The sequence below is a fragment of the Camponotus floridanus genome, unplaced genomic scaffold (assembly GCF_003227725.1).
Source record: "Camponotus floridanus strain SB8 unplaced genomic scaffold, Cflo_v7.5 scaffold65, whole genome shotgun sequence".
Lineage (NCBI taxonomy): Eukaryota > Metazoa > Arthropoda > Insecta > Hymenoptera > Formicidae > Camponotus > Camponotus floridanus.
In genome coordinates this window covers 385,646-406,366 of record NW_020229825.1, presented here as the reverse complement: position 1 = coordinate 406,366, position 20,721 = coordinate 385,646, and the positions used below count along the sequence as shown (strand labels likewise).

The following is a 20,721-nucleotide window of genomic DNA, read 5'->3' as shown; positions in this document are numbered from 1 at the left end:
TCTTTGCGAAATGTTATTAATATGATTTCTTTATAACTCAACTTAATTCAGATCATGATCACAGATACGTTATATTTCAGTGAAGTATTTTTATAAAATGACACACACACACACATATATATACACAGGGTATTCCATTTTAACTTTGCCATCGAAATATCTCGCAAAATCTAAAAGATACGAAAACATGTTTTAGATAGAAGTTGTATGGTTTCGAGAGGGACATAAGATGGTGCCATTAGTTTGACCTTGAAGAGTCACCTGAAGGTCATCTCCAACTTTTTAAATGGGACATCCTATATGCTTTTGCATATTCTTGTAGCTCATCTCTAGAGCTTTCCAAAATACTATAATTAAGTTAGTTTTCATCAACTACTTCTCGAGTTATGAGGCTTGAAATCATTTCTTAGTTTTACATAAATCGTAAAATATCTTATAAAATATTCATTTTTTGTTTATCTTACCTTAATACTTTTATGTACAAAATAATGAAAGGAATCAATTGGTGTAAAGAAAACATAATTATTTCGAAAAAATATGTAATTTGCAATTAGTAATTACATATTTTTTCTCCTTTCAAATTATTTTTCCATGAAGTACTTTTCGAGATATGAGGCTTAAAATCGTTTCTTAATTTTACATAAACCATAAAATATCTTATAAAATATTCATTTTTCGATTATCTTACCTTAATACTTTCAGAAGATCTTAAGAGAATTAATAATAAATGTCCAGCAATTATATTTGCTGTTAAATATATATTTAATTGGAATATATGCCAATTTTATTGACTGCGCCAAGTTTTTTTAATTAAAATTTTTTTTACTTTCTTGTTTTATATTAATTTTCAGTTTCCAATTTTTAAATAAATTTTTAATTTTTTAATATTATTATTTTTGAAAATTAAAGCAACTATTTTGTATAACAATGTTTTCAATTAAAATATTTCTATTTAACTTGTACAAGTTTTCTTCCTTGTACTTCTATTTATCTTGTACAAATTTTTATTCTTAGTTTGTGCAATTTTTTTATATCACTATTTTTGTAGACAATATGACAGTTGGATACAATTAGTGCATGAACTTGGCGCCCTTTTTTTACCTTTTTTTAAAAAGATAAGTTTTTGGGGATTATATCGCTTCTTTTTTTAGTCTAATTTGCTAAGAGATATTATATTAAAAATAGTATGTATATATATATATATATATATATATATATATATATGTATATTCTTTTATATAAGCAAATTATATAAAAATATATATAGAATAAGTATATATATTATATATATATATATATATATATATATATAATTAATATATTATATATATTTATATTTAACTTGTAAAATATATATATATATATATATATATATATAATTAATATATTATATATATTTATATTTAACTTGTAAAATATATATATATATATATATATATATATATATATATATATTGGGTTGGGGAAAAAGTTTCTTCGTATTTTCCGGCAGATAGAATTAGAATCGCATAACCTTGATAATATTAATCGGATCTGTCAATACTTTGTGTGCGTTTGAAAGGTGACATATCATAAAGAAAAAGTAGCAAAAAAGTAGTGATATTTATCTATTCAGTTAAAAGTTATTGCATCTTGAAAATGAGTGAAGAGAAAGAAGAAATTCGATACATTTTAAAATTTTATTTTAAAAAAGGGAAGAATGCAACTCAGGCAGCTAAAAAAATTTGTGATGTTTATGGACATGATGCTGTATCAATACGTGTTGCACAAAGCTGGTTCAAGCGTTTTCAATCTGGAAATTTTAACGTCAAAGATGCACCTCGCTCTGGTCGACCGATCACTGAAAAAGTCGATGAAATTATGGAAATAATTGAACAAGACCGGCATATTAGCAGTCACGAAATCGGTAAGCAACTGAACATCGACCACAAAACAGTTTTAAACCATTTGCAGAAAGCTGGATACAAAAAAAAGCTCGATGTTTGGGTGCCACATGATTTAACAGTCAAAAATTTAATGGATCGATTTTCTATCTGCGAATCATTGTTAAAACGAAACGACATCGAACCATTTTTGAAACGGCTCATAATAGGCGATGAAAAATGGATCACGTATGACAATAATGTACGAAAAAGATCGTAGACAAAGCGAAATGAAGTTCCGCAAACTGTGGCAAAGCCAAAATTGACGCCAAGAAAAGTGATGCTGAGTGTGTGGTGGGATTACAAAGGAATCGTTCACTACGAGCTGCTGCCGTCCGGTCAAACAATTGATTCTAACCTTTACTGTCAACAACTGGAAAGATTACGCCAGGCAATTGAGAAAACGCGACCAGAATTGATCAATAGGAAAGGCGTCGTCTTTCACCACGACAACGCGAGACCTCATGTATCTATAGCGACTCGTCAAAAATTAAGAGAACTTAGCTGGGAAGTTTTGATGCACCCACCTTATAGTCCTGACCTTGCACCATCAGACTACCATTTATTTCGATCTCTACAGAACTCTCTTAATGGTACGAAGTTGGCTTCAAGAGAGACCTGTGAAAATCACTTGTCACAGTTTTTCGCCCAGAAATCACACAAGTTCTACAGTGACGGGATTATGGTTTTACCTCAAAGATGGCAAAAGGTGGTCGAACAAAACGGCACATGTTTAATTTCATAAGCTTCATTTCAAATATCCCCATAGATAATAATCAAGAGGAGTTAGATCTGGTGACCGAGGTGGCCAATCCTCTCCTCCCTCATTTCCGTTCCTTCTTCCTATCCACCGTAGCGGAAAAGTCTCATTTAAAATACGACGTGGTCCTGCACCAAAATGAGCAGGAGCTCCATCATGCTGAAACCATATTTCTTGGAAATTATTTGGAAAAGTATTCTGTATGGCTGGAATTATTTGATCAACAAGTAATCTCTCATACCTTTGAGCGTTCAAATATTCTTCAAAAAAAAACGGCCCTATTAAATAGCCATCTATTATTCCGCACCATACATTTATTTTTTGTGGATGTTGTGTGTGAGTTTCCCGCACCCAATTCGGATTCTCATCTGACCAGAAACGAAAATTTTGATTATTAACTTCTCCCGTTAAGGTAAAAGTTGCCTCGTCTGTGAAAACAATTTGATAAGGGAAGATGGGCCGGACATCTATTAGTGCCATCATTCTTTCACAGAAATGTATACGACGCTCCTCATCTCCGTTTTGCAATTCTTGAACGTATTGCAATTTATATGGATGGAACTTGTTCTTCTTTAAAATTCTCCAAACCGACATGGGAGCAATATCGTGAGTTTGAGCGACTCTCTGAACACTAGAATTGGGATCTTCAATAAATGTCTGCAGAACATCAAGTTGTTTTTCTTCGTTGGTTGCAGACAATGGTCTTCCTGACTTAGAGCGATTTCTTACGCTACCAGTTTGTCTAAAACGTTCTATTGTTTTTAACACAGTGGACTTATTAATTCGACGGTTCGGATACGTGTCATTAAATAATCGAACGACATCAGAGAACGATCTTTCGTTATCACCCCATCCACGCATCATGAGGATAGTGATTCTTTCACGTTCCGACAAGTCGCCAGCCATTTTTAAAACGTTTAATTTTAATTAATCGTACGTTGTATTTGGACGATAACAATTAATTTCTGCTTGCTCAAAGCTGAAGTTAGAAGGTGCTCGTTCTTTGATAGCTTTATACATTCTTAGTTGAATTTTAAATGCGAGTTAGACTGCATGTAGTGCGTCACATAGCGGTAAATGAAGGAACTAACGAGACGTTTCATACACGTTTTATGGAGCAATTTTTTGGCAATTTGACTTCAGCGAAATATGAGGATATGTTGAGGAATCGATCTTGCCTTAGTTAGCTGGATCACACACACAACAGATGCAAATCCGAGCGAGTAACCTCCATGTAGTACACCTTGGATAATGTTAATACCGGCGCTACTCTATCATTCAACCCTCATAACTCGCAAAGTACTTAATAAAAATGAACATTATTATAGTGTTTTGGAAAGCTCTTGAATTAAGCTATAAGAATATGCAATCAAATGTAGGGGGTGTCATTTAAAAAAGTCAATGTGACCTTGACCTGACCTTGACGACGCCATCCAAGGTCAAACTGATAGAATCAGTATATAGATCTTCTTAAACCCTACAACTTTTGTTGGAAACACTTTTCTGTAAAACGTATATTTTCCGAGATATTTAGGGGTTTCCACACTTTTGGTAGACCCTGTATATGATTGCATGTAGCGAGTGTTGTCCTCACGGTTCTTACGCTTCCTGAATACCATCGCTGTATTCAATGTATATATAGGTTCTACAACTTCCATATGATGGCATGTAGCGAGTGTTACCCTCACAGTTCTTATGCTTCCTGCATAACACCGCTGTATTTAATATACAGGTCGTTTTACAGGTCATTTCAAAGGTCATATTGAAATTTAAAATTATTAAATTCTTCTAAGAATAAAAATTGTCGCGTATACGCGAAACAAACGAACGCGTCGGTTTGAGTATATGAGTTTTCTTTTGCCACTTCTTTTTTATAGGTCGTTTCACAGATCGTTTACAGGTCGTTTCACAGGTCGTTCTTACAGGTCGTTCTTACAGGTCGTTTTTACAGATCGTTACGCATTAAATCATTATATATTCAATCGTTATATATTTAATCGTTATATATATATATATATATATATATATATATATATATATATACAGGGTGTATCAGAGCGATCGTATCAGGCTGGTATTTCGAAAAATACGCATTTACTTGAAAAATGTTCCGAACAAAAGTTGTAGGACTTTAAGGGGCGCATTACATAGCAGTTAGTGTGACCTTGGATAGTGTTGTTAAGGACACGGAAAAATCAATTAAAAGTTTTCAAATGGAAACTCCTATTTTTGATTGTATATTCTTATAGCTGACCTCGAGAGCTTTCCAAAACACTATAATAAAGTATTTCTTCATTGAGTACTTTTCGAGTTATGAGGCTTGAAATCATTTCTTAATTTTACATAAACCGTAAAATATCTTGTGAAATATTCATTTTTCGATTATCTTACCTTAATAATTTTATGTACAAAATAATGAGAGAAATCAATTGATGTAAAGAAAAAACATAGTTGTTTTAAAAAAAAAAATGTAATTGTTAATTGCAAATTACATATTTTTTTCTTACGCAATGTGGCTTGTGCCTCATAAAATATTTCGATATAAATCGAATCAATTTTCTTATAATAGTCGGCGATAATTTTCGACAATACATTCAATATATAACAAAGGTTATTATTAACGGTAATTTCAAGTACGAGTATTGTCTCGCACTCTTTAATGGTCTTATCTCGACCTTTCGCACTCGGGGAAAATAAACTTGACTCTCAAACGAGATAATTTCAAAACGAACGTTAACGGTCATAAATTTAGACGGAGATTTCGCGATATATACTGTTCTTGCCGAGCAGATTTCACATATTCGGTACCTTTTGCTCACAAAGAAAGTTCTCGCGCAAATCCCGATTTTCTTTACGTTAAACGGAACGGCCGGAATTTCATCACGCTGAGACTCACAATTCGGTACGAAACGTAACGGTAGAACGAAAGACGGTACGAAAACGGTACGGAACGATACTATACGGTACGGTACGAGATATACAGTACGATAAGCGACTGTCGGCATGAACCCCCTGAGAGGGATAAATCCGCGACACCCGGTGTCAGCTAGCGTCCGGTAACTAAACGCGAAAAAATCACACAGGCTTTCTGTAATACAACGGTACGATAATTGTCGCCCTGCGACGATATACAGAATTTTGTGTGACGCCAGCTGCTCCCGGGAGAAAATCGTGTGGCTACCTGTGCGGCGGCTTACAATTCTTTGGTGGCGGCTTCCTCGTTGGGTCGTCTCCTCTCGGTTCGCAGAACTAACTGCACTCTATTAAGACTCACCGAACAGTGACAGTAACGGAATGGGTCCGCGAGACCCTCGAGTTCCGCGCTGATTTTTTGCGCATCTCGTCGATTTTCGCCAAAAAGGAGGTCGTTTCTCCGCCCCCTTCAAAATTGGAGTTACTTGACGGAGTTGCCCTTACATAGGGATCCAGAATCGAAGATGACGGTATCTCAGCGGTATTGACTTCTCAGCTCGGACTCGGCAGGCTGGCCAGGCAGCTGTCCTTATCCGTTTTCGGAAATACTTCCTTCTCCCAGTCTGCAGCCTGGGGGTGGTTGTCCGTCAGGATTCTCTGCCGTCATTATTCTGAAAATTTTCGGGATTAATATTGCTCCGATGTACGACTAGCGGCGACGCGGGATCTCGATACATGACCTGTTTTGCGGGAGCCTCGGTCCATTCTTCGTCTCTTCTTTGCGATATCTTCGGGATCTCCATACACATTGCGGTATCGCACGCTCGCACAGGTCGCCGCACTCTACGCACGAACCTTAAATCTATGCTAAAATAAATCTTAACAGAATTTTATAGTTCCCCCTCAGGCGCGAGAGACGACCGCGCTCGCTTTCTTCCCTCGACAGAGTCACTGTGATGGAGCTCAAAAGCGTCACGTCACAGTAATATTATAGTATCTGTTTTAGAATTAAAGTAGCATGACAGTATTGACATTATTTAAACACTTATTTGCAATTGTTGTTTTCCATCCATACTGAAAATAATTTTTCTTTTTTAGGATGGATGTTAATGACTTGGATTTAGTATCTTGTATTGATACTAAATGCTTGTGGAAAATGCCACATGCAAAGTCAATCGAAAAATACACACCAAGCCCATTATGTGAACACAAATGTTTAAATGAAAAATTAAAAAAGGAATACAATCCAATATTAACGAAAGAACAAAGAGAAGAAATAAATAAACTTCTAATTATTAAGAACCAGAACTCAGCTTTGTACAAGCATATGTACGGATAATTTTGATCAAATCTTTTTACAAAGTAACTTTCAATCAATCAATCAATCATATTAAAACAAGTTTACCAAAGTAAATTGTTATTTTCAGAATTAACTGATAAAAGTATTGATTTTTTTTACTTTGAAAAGACTTGATATTGTGAACAACATTTTTACAATTTTTAAATATTATATACATTATTTACAATTCTTATTAAAGATTGGTTCTATATTAAATTTTTATAATTGATTTGTACATAAAATTTTAAGATTTTTACAATTTATTTTTATATGTATACAATTATTTTTATTTTGTAAAAAAAGTTACCCGAATATTTATAGAGTGTAGAATAATTCAACTGTGTAACTTTATTTTTTAAATGAATTTATTAGATTTGGAAGACATGAACCTGTAATCTCAGAAGAGAATAATAATACTTTAGATATAATTAATACTAATGAACTAGAAGCTATTTTAAGTGTGCAACCGTCAAATTCAATGTTAAATTTGTCAAGAATTCCTCCAAATCAACTAGAAAAAGAGTATTGTGTACGATTTTTAAATTTATTAAAAGTAAACACTAAAGCAGTTTGTGAAGAAACTTTCAAGAATAAAGCATCATGGAAGAAGAAAAGGCAGTTTCGAATAACAGGCTCAAGATATTATGCCTTATACACATATACAAAAAATAAGACACCAAATTGGGAGCAAAAATCACAGCAATATCTTTACCCAAAAGTATTTAAAAAAACAGCGGCTATAAAGCACGACATTAAATATGAACCATCAGCAAGAACTGTCTATGAAGATTACACCGGCATTACAGTTAAACAAATAGGCCTTGTTGTACCAGAAATAAATCCTTGGCTAGGATATAGCCCAGATGGTATAATTTTAGATGAGAATGGAAAACCTAACAAATTAATAGAAATTAAGTGTCCATTCGCTGGCAAAACGAAAACTATATTAGAAGTTGTTCAATCTCTTAGGCCCGGTTCCACAACTCGAGTTAACCGAAGTTTAACTCGCTGAACTCGGTTTAACGCATTTGTGGCGTTCCACAACTGTCTTAAACTTTCGTTAATGTTCACTTGCCTCGGTTAAAGATAAACTCCCGATTCTGAGCGTTTAAGCAATTTAACCGAGGTTTACGACCATAGCGCCGCTGGAATTGTTTTGAAAATTTCGCATTTAATATAACATATTCTGTTTTGAGGTTATGTATTATCGTATTGAATTGAGGAAAGAAGTATTGCATCTTATATATCGGAAAGTATTCTCAAGATTCATTGAAATTTCACAATCAGTTTATATATAATATGGCTTTTGCACAAATATTATCGTCATTAGATGATGAAGGTTTTGCTGATGTTATTAATCGAAGACCACGCAATATTAGAAGACGACCTGATTATTTTAATGAATTGGACAATGTAGATTTTCATGCTCGATTCCGATTATCAAAAGAATGCGTTACTGAAGTGTTGGAAGCTATTGAACCCGAAATTTCACATCCGACACAACAATAAATAACTTCGTAGTATTATAACTAATTGTGAGTATTATTGACGAAACTGTCATTAACAAATAATGATAATTGATTATTATTGCTAAAAATATAAATAGTAATAAATATAATCACAGTAACGCAAAGAAATTAGTTTTATATTAAAAACTAATTATTTTGTACATAACTATAATTTATGACTGCTATTTATTTATTATGACTATAATTTATTTAGGAATAATACTATTTCTCCCATGAATCAGCTCCTCCTGACGTTAAGATTTTACGCTACTGGCAGCCACTTAATATCGGCAGGTGATTTTTCTGGAGTTAGCAAAACGAGTGCTCACAAAATTGTCCATTGCGTAACGAATTCTATAACTCGTCTTCGGCCAAGGTTTATAAAATTTTCAACTGTTAATGATGAAATAAAATCTGAGCAAATAAAGTTCTTTGATATTGCAAGATTTACGAGAGTTGTGGGCTGTATTGACACTCATGTGAAAATCCAGTCATTTGATAATTAATTTTTAAATTGTGTATATCATAGATATTTGGGTGAAATTTATACAAACTTTATATAAACAACTTTCTTGCTATTGTAGAAGTGTCAATAATTATTGTAAATATTTTCAGGTGGAAATGATGCAGAATACTTCAGAAATCGAAAAGGTTACTTTTCGATTAATGTCCAAGCAATTTGTAATGCTAATTTGGAAATAACGAACCTTGTAGCTCGTTGGCAAGGATCTGTGCATGACTCTATTTAAGACTGGAATATTTGGAGATGCCTTGCTCTTAGGTGATGGAGCTTATCCAGTTCAGTCTTATTTAATAACACCTCTATGCAATACAGAAACTCGTGCTCAGGAACTCTATTATGAGTCGCTTATTAGAACACGCAATATCATTGAGCGCGTGTTTGGTATATGGAAAAGACGATTTCCAATTTTAGCATTGGGTTCTCGATTTTCTAAAGTCCAAAGAGTATTGCCAGTTATTGTGGCAACTGCCATATTACATAACATTGCCCGGCGTGCTGGCGATCCGATACCACCAGATGATCCGCTACAGTTGCCTGTACCATGGGCAGAAATTTTAGAAAAGGGAAATATACCACTTATGAATGATACATCTGGTAATAATCATATGCAGAACATACTAATCAATGATTATTTTCGCAGGTGAGAATAAAAATATCTTTAATTATTTATGTAAGTACTTCTTATATATAGTAATATTGAAAAGTAATATGATATTATTTTTCAGCTTGCTGTAGAATAATCTTTACTGTGAAAAAAGTTGAAGAATATTATGTATATAGCAGTGCATGTTTATATAGAATTTGTCTAAAAAGGAGGGCTTTTCTTTTTAAAATATAAAATGTAAAAGTGTTTGCTTCTGTGTCTTACGTCATATACGAAATCATGTTATAATCATATTATTTATTCTATTATTTATTCTATTATTTATTCTTATTATATTATTTATTATATAATTCATATTTTTTATACTTGCATTTTTATTGTATTTTAATAAAATAAATAATAATTAAATTTAAATTAACCTCTGATACTTCCTGTAGAAGTAATCTGAAAATGTATAGTCAAATTTGCAGCATAAGTTGATCGAAGGATAAAATGGCTACAAATCTTTCAACTCATATTCAGACAACATCCCAAGAATATTTATGTAGATATATATATATATATATATATATATATATATATATATATATAATAAGAAAAGTATTTTTTAAGGAAAAAATTAGTAAGGATCCAGTAAACACAAAGCAAAAGTAATAATATCAATATAATTTCTCACAACAATATAACTGCAATATAACATACCTTACCTTGTACATAATAGTTCCATTGTTGAGTGAGAAATTATAACATTGATGTTATGTTACTGTTATTTTGTGTTTACTGGGGAAGATTAGTAAGAAAAAAATAAAGGCATTTTATTGCTCATATGATTGGAGTTGCTTTCTTAAAAGTTCAATTTCAAGTTGTTCTTTTTGCAATTGTGTGTTTAAAATTTTTATTTCTATTTCAGATTTTGCACGCAGATCCTTTTTCATTAGCTCGACTAATTCGGCTTTAGATTGAGCTAAATCGTAAAAACATTGATTGCGTCTTACAGCGTCTTACAGGCATTCTTGTCTGTTTTCCTCGTTTTACAGTTTTTTTTACATTCAAACTTGCAGGATTTACATTTTGATTTTCCTTGGACGATGTTCCCATAATTGCCTCTATTTCACTATATGTAAGATTCGTATCTCTTTCATCGACGCATAAAACCGTCGTTGGAACCTGTAATTCAGTACTCTTCTCCGACTGTAGCATTGCCGGCGTCCAATCAGTCCAATTTGTCGTTAAATCATCTGTTTCGTTGAGTGTTTATGATTAATAAACATATCATAATTAGTATTGCTGTTGTGTAGTAATATATTTGGAACATCAAGAAAGTCATTTTGAAAATATTGACTAACAATCATCAATGATAAAGTGATACTAAAAAAAAGAAATGTATTTAATCAAAACGCATGAAATATCGATTTACTAACATCAATAAGCATTATCAATAAGCGAGTACATAAAATAACACTCCTCTCCCAAGATTAAAATACAGAAACTATTTGCAATACATACATCCATATACACATCGTCATTGTCGTTTATATCCTCATCCACATTGATGTCATCTCCGCCTATAAAAAAAGTTTACGATTATTTCATATTTTTGAGATTCTGGTTCTATTTCGAAAATTAGATGCCAAGATATTTATACGATGTATATAATCTATCTATATATCATATTCTCTCAAAGTATATAAAAAATAAATATACCTGCTACACAATCGCTGTCAAATGGATTAAACTTTCGATCGATGGTTCAATAACACTTTTGACTTTTTCAGCTATCGGGTCATCAGGGATAGTTATTTTCAGGGATTTTTCCACCGCCTACACGTTATTAATTAATAATTGTATATGTTTATAGACAATATGCTTATATACAACATATACCTGTTGCGAAAACTTCTTTACGTATTTCTGCAAAATGTTTCCAAGTCTTCTTTTTTAAATTATCCCAGCAACTTTTTAGCGACATCACATTTCGGTTTGCTTTTATGCATCTGCTATTAAATTCACGGCTTATCTCTAACCAACATTTTTCTTTTTCTTTGATAGTTACACCATTAGTTTGTTTGTTTTCAATTATGTCTTTTTTCTTTTCGATAATTTCAATTAACGTTATTTTTTCGTCTGTCGAAAAATTTGGTAATCGTTTTTTAGGATTATCCTTCACGGACAATTCTTTTTTATTCGACATTACACAATTATATTTAATCTTGCACAAAATTCTATTTCTATTTATTGCACAACAATAATAGACAGCTGATCTCTTTACCGTCACATTTTTCCCTCTTCTTTACAAAATCTCAGCCAACCAATCACAGTTCACGTTTCTGAGTTTCAATGAAAAGAGTATAGGTTTACATAACCTATGGTTACGAGTTGTGGAACGGAATACAGGTTTAACGCAGTTTAACGTAAGCGTTAACTTTGACGGCCGTTTAGCTAAACTCGGGTTAAACTGAAAATTGTGGAACCGGGCCTTAATTATTTAAATAAAGATTTAACATTAAAAGAAAAAACCAACTATTTTGCACAGATTCAGCTCGGAATGGTAATCTTGAATGTACAAAGAACCGACTTTATTATATACGCGTCTTTTGACAATAGTTTCTTTATTCTAACAGTTGAATTTAATCATGAATTTACAGATTATATGTTAAAATCTTTAAAAAATGTTTACTACACAATGTAATGTTGCATCACATTTGTATTAAAGAGGGAATTGCTAAATAAATTGATTGATAAAAATAAAATTAACTTTTTTATATAAAAACCAATTTATACTTACAGATAATAAAAACATTTTATAAAATTTTTAATATAACTTATAAACTTGAAGTTTTAACATTTTTATTATAAGAAACTATGTTTACAAAATCTGTTTGCATTTTAGTATTTGTATACTATAAATATAATAGTTTTATTAAGAAAAATTAAGAAATTTATCATTCTTGAAAATGGGACTGTTTAGATTTACTATTGCACATAAAATAGTCATAATTTTCTCGCTTTTTGGTATAAGACATGAGGACATTTTACTGCCCAGTATTTCAAATACTTTTAATCTTTGATTGAGTCTTTCAACGTGCACTCTTGCACTTGCAATATTTGCATTCTTTTTAGCATTATCTTTAGAAAACTGAATATTATCTTTAAGAAATGACGGTCTAATCAATTTTACATCATAGTCACAACACAATTCATCTATCAGGAAACTTCTGTCTACCATAACTGACACACCCTTCTTTAATCGTTGCAACAAAAGACTTTGTTCAAAGATTGCTTTATCTGATGCTCTGCCTCTGTAAGCTCTGCTGACAAAAGATATTATACCATCAGGTGTTACTCCAGTCATAAACTTTACAGTATATCTCCTTTTGTAAGTCGAGTAAGTTGTTATTTGACAACATAAATTTTTTGGCTTTTGTATTTCTATTTCGGTGCAGTCTATTATGCAAGTATCAGGATAGTCAGCAAAGCATAATGGCATGTTTCTTAAGATTTCATCTCTTAATGGAAAATGAATACATGGCTCTAAAACTTCACCTAAAATATCCAACATGTTACAAATAATCTCTGAACAATATCTTACACTAACCGTTGGGAACAAAATAGATAAAAACGAATAACTTAAATTCTGTTTCAATTTCATAAAAGTCATTAAAACTCTTTCACGAATATTTAATACACTAGTGTGCTTGTTAAAGTGTGGTGCAACTATTTTAATAGCAGCTACAATACTGTCAAACAATTGAAAATTTTGAATTCCAGTAGCAGTACTCAATTCTTGATCAGTTTTTAAAAAATGTAAAAAGCAAGTATCAATTAAATCTCCACTTTTTATTTGCACTCCAACATCAATCAAAATTTTTTTCTGAGGAACATCACTGGATTTTTCTATATTAATTTCTTCATCAAGGAGTGTGTCAGTTTGAGCAGTAATATTTCCCTCTACAGTAAGAAAACAATTACATTCAGTCTCTTTTTCCTTTGCATTTAATTTAATATTTTGCAAACAATTTTCCAATCGAATTTGCCTTTTAATAATTGTCTTTTGTGAAATATCAGGAATCCCAATGCTAGAATGTGGTAAATTAATAGAGGTAAATTAATGGTACACTCCTTTTTTTCAAAAATCTTGCTTTAGTTGGGTAATCTAAAAAATAATATTAATTTAAAAATAAGTTTATTTTTTAGTTAATTATTATGTAACTAAATAAAAATTTTGTTTGTCAAATGTACATATATTAGCTTAAAATATTGCACATAAACAGTTTATTATATTTTGAGATTAAATAATAATCGAGATTTAATGTAATTAATCTGCATAAAACTATTAAAATTTAATTATTAAATAGAAAATATAAAAATAATAAAAATTGCTTTTAGACGAGTGACAATTTACTTGGTCCTGTAAATACAGAGTAATCATCTTCGACGAAATGAAGCGAGCAAACTCGCATATTTTGTGTCACTTTTTTGCCTATTTTTAAAGCTCTCTCCCACAACACTCTTCTGTCAATCAGTTCACTTTGTCCAAATTTATTTAAATGATTGACTTTTACTTGGCCGACTTCAGGAAAGCGATGAAAACTCAATTCTGGATTTTTACATGCTTTGCTATTATAGCCGAAAACAGAGCAAAATATTTTGCTTTTGGACTTTTTAGGTGGAAATTTCACTCCGGTCTCCATAACTATTGTTATCCATATATAATTGTAAATAGATTGGATGTTGTTACGGCAATGGTAACTGTTTAGCGAATCATAAGTGCCTATTTTTGTTTATGGTTGTGAACAAAAGGAGAAAATGTAATCGAGTCTTATAACTGAAACACATACAGATAAAATACACATGGTTTCTTCTCATACAAGGTAATAAAATAAAATCATGCAGTATATCGAAATTATTGTACTTATATTTTAGTTCTTTGGCTTGAGCTATTTACTAATATTAATTAGACAATAAGAAAAGGAAAGAAAGGAATATAAACTTACATATAATAATATTCAATTTATACTGTTAAGAGTTAGTTAATTCAAATGACGAACAATGTTATGTAACTATTTATTAGGTAGAGATAATAAATAATGAATAAATATCGTTGAAACGTGACTTTAGTTGTCGATGTCTTTGTCTCAAAACCTACTCACTAACAGCCAATCTAAGGAACAATCATTATTCAGATTTCTTATTAACTTATGAGTTACCTGGTTTAATTCGAGTTACATATAATAAATGGAAAATAGATAATCCAACTTGTAAGAGATCAATTAAGTGAGATTGAGTGTGTTGTTTAGTCCAGTCGTCTTAGCATGCAGAAAGATGGCCGATTAGTCGAGCTCTCCCTTGACTTTCTTTCTTGATTGTCCCTTTGAACAGAACTTGCTGATATTGATGATCGGCCTTAATAATTCAGTGCTGGATTGATAACCGATCAAGAGATTCGAAGAATCTCACCTTTGGGAAAAATCGTATTGCACAAAATTGCACCCACGAGAACCGTGATAAGTCACGTCTTATCAGAACGACAAACAAAAGCCAGCTCGCCCCACGACACAGCCCGAGGAGGCCCAAGCCACCAGAAGGCCCTCTCTGCTCCCTCCTTCACCAGTCTAGGAGAGTGGTGTTGTGCGTGTGTGTCGCGCGGTGGCGTCCCGGATGGAAAATCCGATCGTTTGATCGACGCGCTCTCTATCTGAATGGGCTGATCTCGTAACATTCCCCGCCTGCCTTCGTTGACCGGGGTCAAAGAATATTCCTCATGAATCTGTTCGTTCGATAGGTAATGGGCACAGTTTTACGATAGGACGTTTGAGAACAGATGTCTGAGTGCGAACTGTAACAACTCTGACATGCCCATCTGCGCCAGGATGAACGTCTATAACTCGGCCGAGAGGCCACTTAGCTGGCGGATACCGTTCATCCACAACCAGAACAAGTGAATCTTTTTTCAGAGATGGTACTGGCTTGTTCCATTTAGATACATCATGAAATCTTTGGAGACATTCCTGCGACCAACGTGACCAGAACGTGTCCAACATTTGTTTAAGTAACTGCCATCTTGACAACCTAGAACAGTTAACATTGTTTAGCATAGGTTCAGGTATAATTGTGGGAGCACCTCCCACCAAAAAATGGCCTGGTGTCAAAGCTGAAAGATCCTCAGGATCATCTGAAAGCGGACTCAAGGGTCTCGAATTGAGAACTGCCTCGATTTGTGATAGCAACGTAGTCATCTCTTCGTACGTGAGTAACTGATTGCCCACAATGCGTTTGAGATGATGCTTAACTGATTTGACTGTCGCCTCCCATTTTCCTCCAAAATGGGGAGCGCTTGGTGGATTAAAAATCCATTGTGTGCCATCATTTGCGAGTAAGGTCAATAACTTGTCTGACTCTTTCGAAGAGGCCGAAAATAGGTTTCGTAGCTCTTTATCAGCGCCCATCAAATTGGTGCCGCAATCACTGGAGAGTGTTGCACATATACCGCGTCTAGCTGCGAAACGTTTATACGCCGCAATGAAGGCGTCTGAAGAATAATCTGTCACTAATTCAAGGTGAGAAGCAGAGGTTGAGTAGCACACAAATACGGCTATATAGGCTTTGTACTGTCGTGCATTTTTTCCTTTCCAAGTCTTGATAGAAAATGGGCCTGCATAGTCAACACCAGAATTGAAGAATGGACGTATGGTAGGATTGACTCTTTTTTTCTGGAAGTTGGCCCATAATCTGCTGTGCTCGTTTTTGCCTGTACCTTGTGCAGATAATGCATTTAAGGATGAAAGACTTTACTGGAATCCGACCTCCTACTATCCAATAATTTTGTCGTAGATGTGTTAAAGTAATTTGCGTCCCTCCATGTAGGGTTTTCAAATGTGCATCTGAGATAATTAAAACAGTAAAGAGAGACTGTTTGGGTAATATTAGTAGGTGCTTAGAATCTTCAGGTAAACTTGAATGTTGAAGACGTCCCCCTGTTCGTAGAAGGTCATTTGCATCTAAAAAGGGTGTAAGACGAGTCAATGGACTGGACTTGGGTAAAGTAGCGCCTCCTGAGAGAACGCTAATTTCCTGTTTGAAGTATATTTGTTGAATATGTTTAATCCAAAACATCCTTGCTTTGTCAATCTCACAAACAGTTAATGGATTTGTCAGTGAAACTGACTGTCTAAATCGCTCTGCGGCTCTCATACACATAGCTGTTATGCGTAGCAACTTCTTGAGATCTGAATATCGTGCCAATAAATCCCACGGATGTGAAATCTGACCTGATGTTACTGTGGTAATTTGAGCTGGACGCTCTTCTAAATTGTCTGATGTCGAAACGGTGTCAGAATCAACAGGCCAAGTGTCGGGGGATTGAGACAGCCACGTGGGTCCTTCCCACCAGCATGTGAATTTGTTCAGCTGTGACGGAGACACTCCTCTCGTAGCAATATCGGCTGGGTTCTCTTTTCCAGATACAAATCTCCACCTTGCTTGTAGTAGAGTTTCTTGGATATAGACTACTCTGTTGTGAACGAAATCTGTCCACTTTGATGCAGATCCATTTATCCACGTTAACGTTACTGAAGAATCCGTCCAGAGAAATACTGAGACTCCTTTGAGATCTAAAACTGATAGAATATGAGAGACTAATTTAGTGAGTAATACTGCACCAGATAATTCTAATCTTGGTATGGTCAGTCTCTTTAATGGTGCGACTTTAGTTTTTGATACGATCAACATGGCAGTGGATTTTGTTTCTGCATTAGTTGTTCGGAGATAAACCGACGCCGCAAATGCCTGCTGAGAAGCATCGCAGAAGCCATGAATCTGGATCTGCTGCTCTGGCTTACTTCCAATCCATCGTGGAATATGAATGAGATTAATGTCTGATAATTCGCTTAAAAATGTCTCCCATTTGTCGGCAAACTGCGTTGGTAACGGATCATCCCAGTCTAACCTTTGAGTCCATAATTCTTGTATAAGAATTTTAGCCTTGATAATGATAGGTGATAATAATCCGAGTGGGTCGAATAACTTTGCTATAAGAGACAATACAGCTCGTTTAGTAATGGAATGACTTGTTGGAGGGTTGAGGATAAAATGAAACGTATCAGATTGTGGATGCCAATTTAATCCAAGAACTTGAACACAAGAGGTTCGATCGATGAACTTGGATGATCCATCATCTCGTATACCTCGTGGTAGTGAATCAAGTATTGAATCCAGATTACTTGTCCATTTCTGCAATTGAAATCCGCCTGCCAAGCATAGTTGATTTAATTGTACGACTTGTGCTTTCAATGCTTCAATTGACTCTGCTCCTCCAAAAACGTCGTCCACATATCTGCCCTTAGTGAGACAAGGAATGGCGAGAGGATAATTCATTTTCTCATCTTCCACCAGTTGTAGGATTGTACGGAGTGCTAAGTATGGAGCGCACGCCAGGCCGTACGTTACCGTTGTCAATTCGTATGTATCAACATGATCTTCAGACGTTGACCCATAATACTCGCTGGTATTTCCAGTCCTTTGGATGGATATTGATCTGGCGATACATCTTTTCGATATCTGCCGAGAAAACATATCGAAACTGTCTAAACCAGATAAGTACATCTAGTAATTCGAGTTGCAATTTAGGACCGGTGTGAAGAATGTCATTGAGCGAAAGTCTTGAAGTTGTACGGCTAGATCCATTAAAGACAACTCTAAGCTTAGTAGTCGTACTGTTTTCTTTCCATACGCCGTGATGAGGTAAGTAAAAGTTGGGTTGAGGTTCAGGTTGAATATCGTCTATCAACCTCATGTGATGTAGATCTTTATATTCAGTCATGAATTTTGAATAAGCTTGAGCATAAATTGTATCTGAGTTAAATTTATTCCATAGAGATGTCAACATACGTGCTGCTTTGTGTCGTGAATTTAGCGGACCTAACTCTTTAGCAGACCTCTTAAACGGTAAGCTTACCACGTAACGACCTTGTGGGTCTCTTGAGTGTGTGTCTTGAAAGTGTTTCTCGCAGGCTTGCTCTTCCGGGGATAGGGAGGAACTCTTGTTAATACATACCTCCTGTTGTTCCCAAAACTTACGGAGAACATCAAACAATTGTTGATCCATAGAGGCATGGTAACTATTGGTCAATAGTGATGTTCGATTCGCCGAGGTCGGGCCAGAGATAATCCACCCAAAGGCAGTAAGCTGTGCGATAGGAGAGTCAATAGGTCCTTTCTTTAACCCCTCACGGATGATCTGGTGGTATACATCAGCTCCAATTATCATATCAACAGCTAATGGTTGTAGAAAGTGAGGATCTGCCAGAGTTAATCCAATAAGATGTTGCCATTGATGCATATCAATTGACACTGAAGGAATTGAGTTGGTAAGCTTGGGTAGAATATGTGCGGATACTTCAAGTGTTTCCGAGTTCTCATAAATAGCAGCAATCTTGAACGAATGTGACGCCACGGGTTTTACAAGACGAGTGTCCTCCAACTCTACCAAGGGAATCCATGAATGTGACCTAGAAAGCTTTAAATTCTGGGCTACTCTTTCGGTTATTAACGTAATTTCCGAGCCTTGATCAATCAATGCTCTGATCTGTAAGGTACTTCCTTTCTGGTTGATGATGACAACCTGAGCTGTTGCTAGCAACACACATGAGGTAGCATGAGTTGAATTAATATTCAAATGTAAGACCTGAGAAGAACTAGATTTTGTTACAGTCTCCTGTGGTGTGGTCGCTTTTGTTGAGTCAACCTGTTTATCTAAACTGGGTTGTTTATGAATAGTGGTATGATGTTTTCGACCACACTTTATGCACCGTTTAGTTGAATGACAGTCTGACACTCGATGAGCTCCCAAACAGTTGTAACAGCGCCCGTGCTTTGTGAGGATTGAGTAGCGTTGTTGAGTGGTCTTTGATATATACTGTGGACATTTAGCGAGATAGTGCTTGGAAGAACATATAATACACGAAGAAGAAGACGTGTCACCGATGTCTGAATTTTTAGCTTGAAAATGTGATTTAAAGGTGTTTTGTTGCGCTTTCGTTGTAACCTTGATACCGCGAGATTTTTCAAAGGCTTGCAAGGAGAGTAATCGTGTGACTAAAAATTCACAAAACTGTTTCCACGTAGGCGGTTCCTTGGCAGAGCCTAGATGTTGTTCCCACGCCTTAACAGAGTCAGAGTCTAGGCGTTGCACTGCTAAAAATACAAGGAAATCATCCCATTTGTCCACAGGTCGTTGTAACGTCTCTAACGTTCGGAAGATTTGCATGAGATTGGTATATAAGTATTCAAGATCCGTTGCTGATTCCCTTGTCATTCTTCTCAACGATAGTAATGCTTGTATGGCAGCGTTGACTAAGAGGCGTTTGTTTTCATAGAAGGAGATAAGATCGTCCCAGGCCTTTGAAAGTTGTCTGCTGTTAATGACGTATTCTTCAGTAAATGAGAGGCAGTTCCTGTCAAGCTGGCCTTTAGATATTGCAGTTTTTCTACAGAACTGAGCGTAATATTTCTGATGATGATTGATGAGAATAAATCCTTAAACGACAGCCACTCGGATGGAGCACGTTAAATTTAGGAAGATCGATCCGAGGTAATCTTGTGTGATGTGAGACTGATAATTGATTTGCTGTGGATTGAGACAGAGATTGAGTCGAAGACGTACCTTCTTTCAATTGTTCCTCTGAATCAAGATGAGCGTTCATTCTGTCAACACACTCTAAATAACGTTCGTAAGTCGTAGAGTGGATATTGTCAGTAAAGTAAGGATGATTTCGTATGAGTTCTTGTTCAGAAGGGCTAAGCTGATTGATTGATATCACAATAGCATCATGAATTATTGAGAATTTGTCCCATTATCGGTGAGTGACGTTAAACGTGCATTAATCACACGAGATGTGAGTTCAATTGTTGGAATTTGAGTGAAGCTTTCTAAAGATCGAACAATGAGCGTGCTTAAAGAATGTTGCTGTTCAAGGCGACCTTGGATGTGAGAGATCCTCATTGTGACGTAGTTGAAGATTAGAAATGATAACACTTATAACTCTCCCTTAAATTGCACTGTATTCGGACTATGTATCTATACATCCGGCTCGAAGGACCAAAATATGTTACGGCAATGGTAACTGTTTAGCGAATCATAAGTGCCTATTTTTGT

General features: G+C 34.6%; 3 protein-coding genes and 2 long non-coding RNA genes across 6 annotated transcripts; 2 read left to right on the top strand and 3 right to left on the bottom strand.

Moving 5' to 3' along the window:
• The first annotated feature begins 5,232 nt into the window (after positions 1-5,232).
• Positions 5,233-12,280, top strand: LOC112639442. The gene is made up of 4 exons (XM_025413340.1): positions 5,233-6,577; positions 6,694-6,924; positions 7,307-7,867; positions 12,072-12,280. The coding sequence occupies exons 1-4, from the start codon at positions 6,552-6,554 to the stop codon at positions 12,256-12,258; spliced, it is 1,005 nt and encodes a 334-aa protein (XP_025269125.1). The 5' UTR covers positions 5,233-6,551; the 3' UTR covers positions 12,259-12,280.
• Positions 7,991-9,781, top strand: LOC105258376. 2 transcript variants are annotated; one of them, XR_002192888.2, is made up of 4 exons: positions 7,991-8,469; positions 8,685-8,818; positions 9,058-9,605; positions 9,691-9,781. It is a non-coding gene; the product is annotated as an uncharacterized LOC105258376 (long non-coding RNA). The 2 variants fall into 2 exon arrangements; XR_002192887.2 differs by having other exon boundaries at positions 8,657-8,818.
• On the bottom strand, positions 10,401-12,072 carry LOC112639443. The gene is made up of 4 exons (XR_003123513.1): positions 11,454-12,072; positions 11,274-11,390; positions 11,076-11,134; positions 10,401-10,937 (listed from the first exon to the last, which is right to left on the bottom strand). It is a non-coding gene; the product is annotated as an uncharacterized LOC112639443 (long non-coding RNA).
• A 209-nt stretch (positions 12,281-12,489) lies between the features above and the next one.
• Positions 12,490-13,674, bottom strand: LOC112639447 (the record flags this gene model as incomplete). Its single annotated transcript, XM_025413344.1, has 1 exon — positions 12,490-13,674. A coding segment is annotated over one exon (1,185 nt), but the record flags the coding sequence as incomplete, so codon positions are not given.
• Positions 13,675-15,328: 1,654 nt separating this feature from the next.
• Positions 15,329-20,568, bottom strand: LOC112639446. Its single transcript, XM_025413343.1, has 5 exons — positions 20,455-20,568; positions 20,230-20,368; positions 18,169-20,102; positions 16,373-18,125; positions 15,329-16,323 (listed from the first exon to the last, which is right to left on the bottom strand). Exons 1-5 carry the CDS (start codon positions 20,566-20,568, stop codon positions 15,329-15,331), a joined length of 4,935 nt encoding a protein of 1,644 aa, XP_025269128.1.
• Positions 20,569-20,721: the final 153 nt, after the last annotated feature.

Coding starts and splice junctions, on each gene's coding strand:
- LOC112639442 (XM_025413340.1), top strand. CDS start 6,552: ATGGAGCTCAAAAGCGTCACGTCACA. Junction 6,578..6,693: donor CTCAAAAGCGTCACGTCACA/GTAATATTATAG, acceptor TTTCTTTTTTAG/GATGGATGTTAATGACTTGG. Junction 7,868..12,071: donor AAGTGTCCATTCGCTGGCAA/AACGAAAACTAT, acceptor TAAAGATTTAAC/ATTAAAAGAAAAAACCAACT.
- LOC112639446 (XM_025413343.1), bottom strand. CDS start 20,568: ATGAGGATCTCTCACATCCAAGGTCGCCTTGAACAGCAACATTCTTTA. Junction 20,103..20,229: donor AGAGGAACAATTGAAAGAAG/GTACGTCTTCGA, acceptor CTGTCGTTTAAG/GATTTATTCTCATCAATCAT. Junction 18,126..18,168: donor TGCAACTCGAATTACTAGAT/GTACTTATCTGG, acceptor TTTTCTCGGCAG/ATATCGAAAAGATGTATCGC.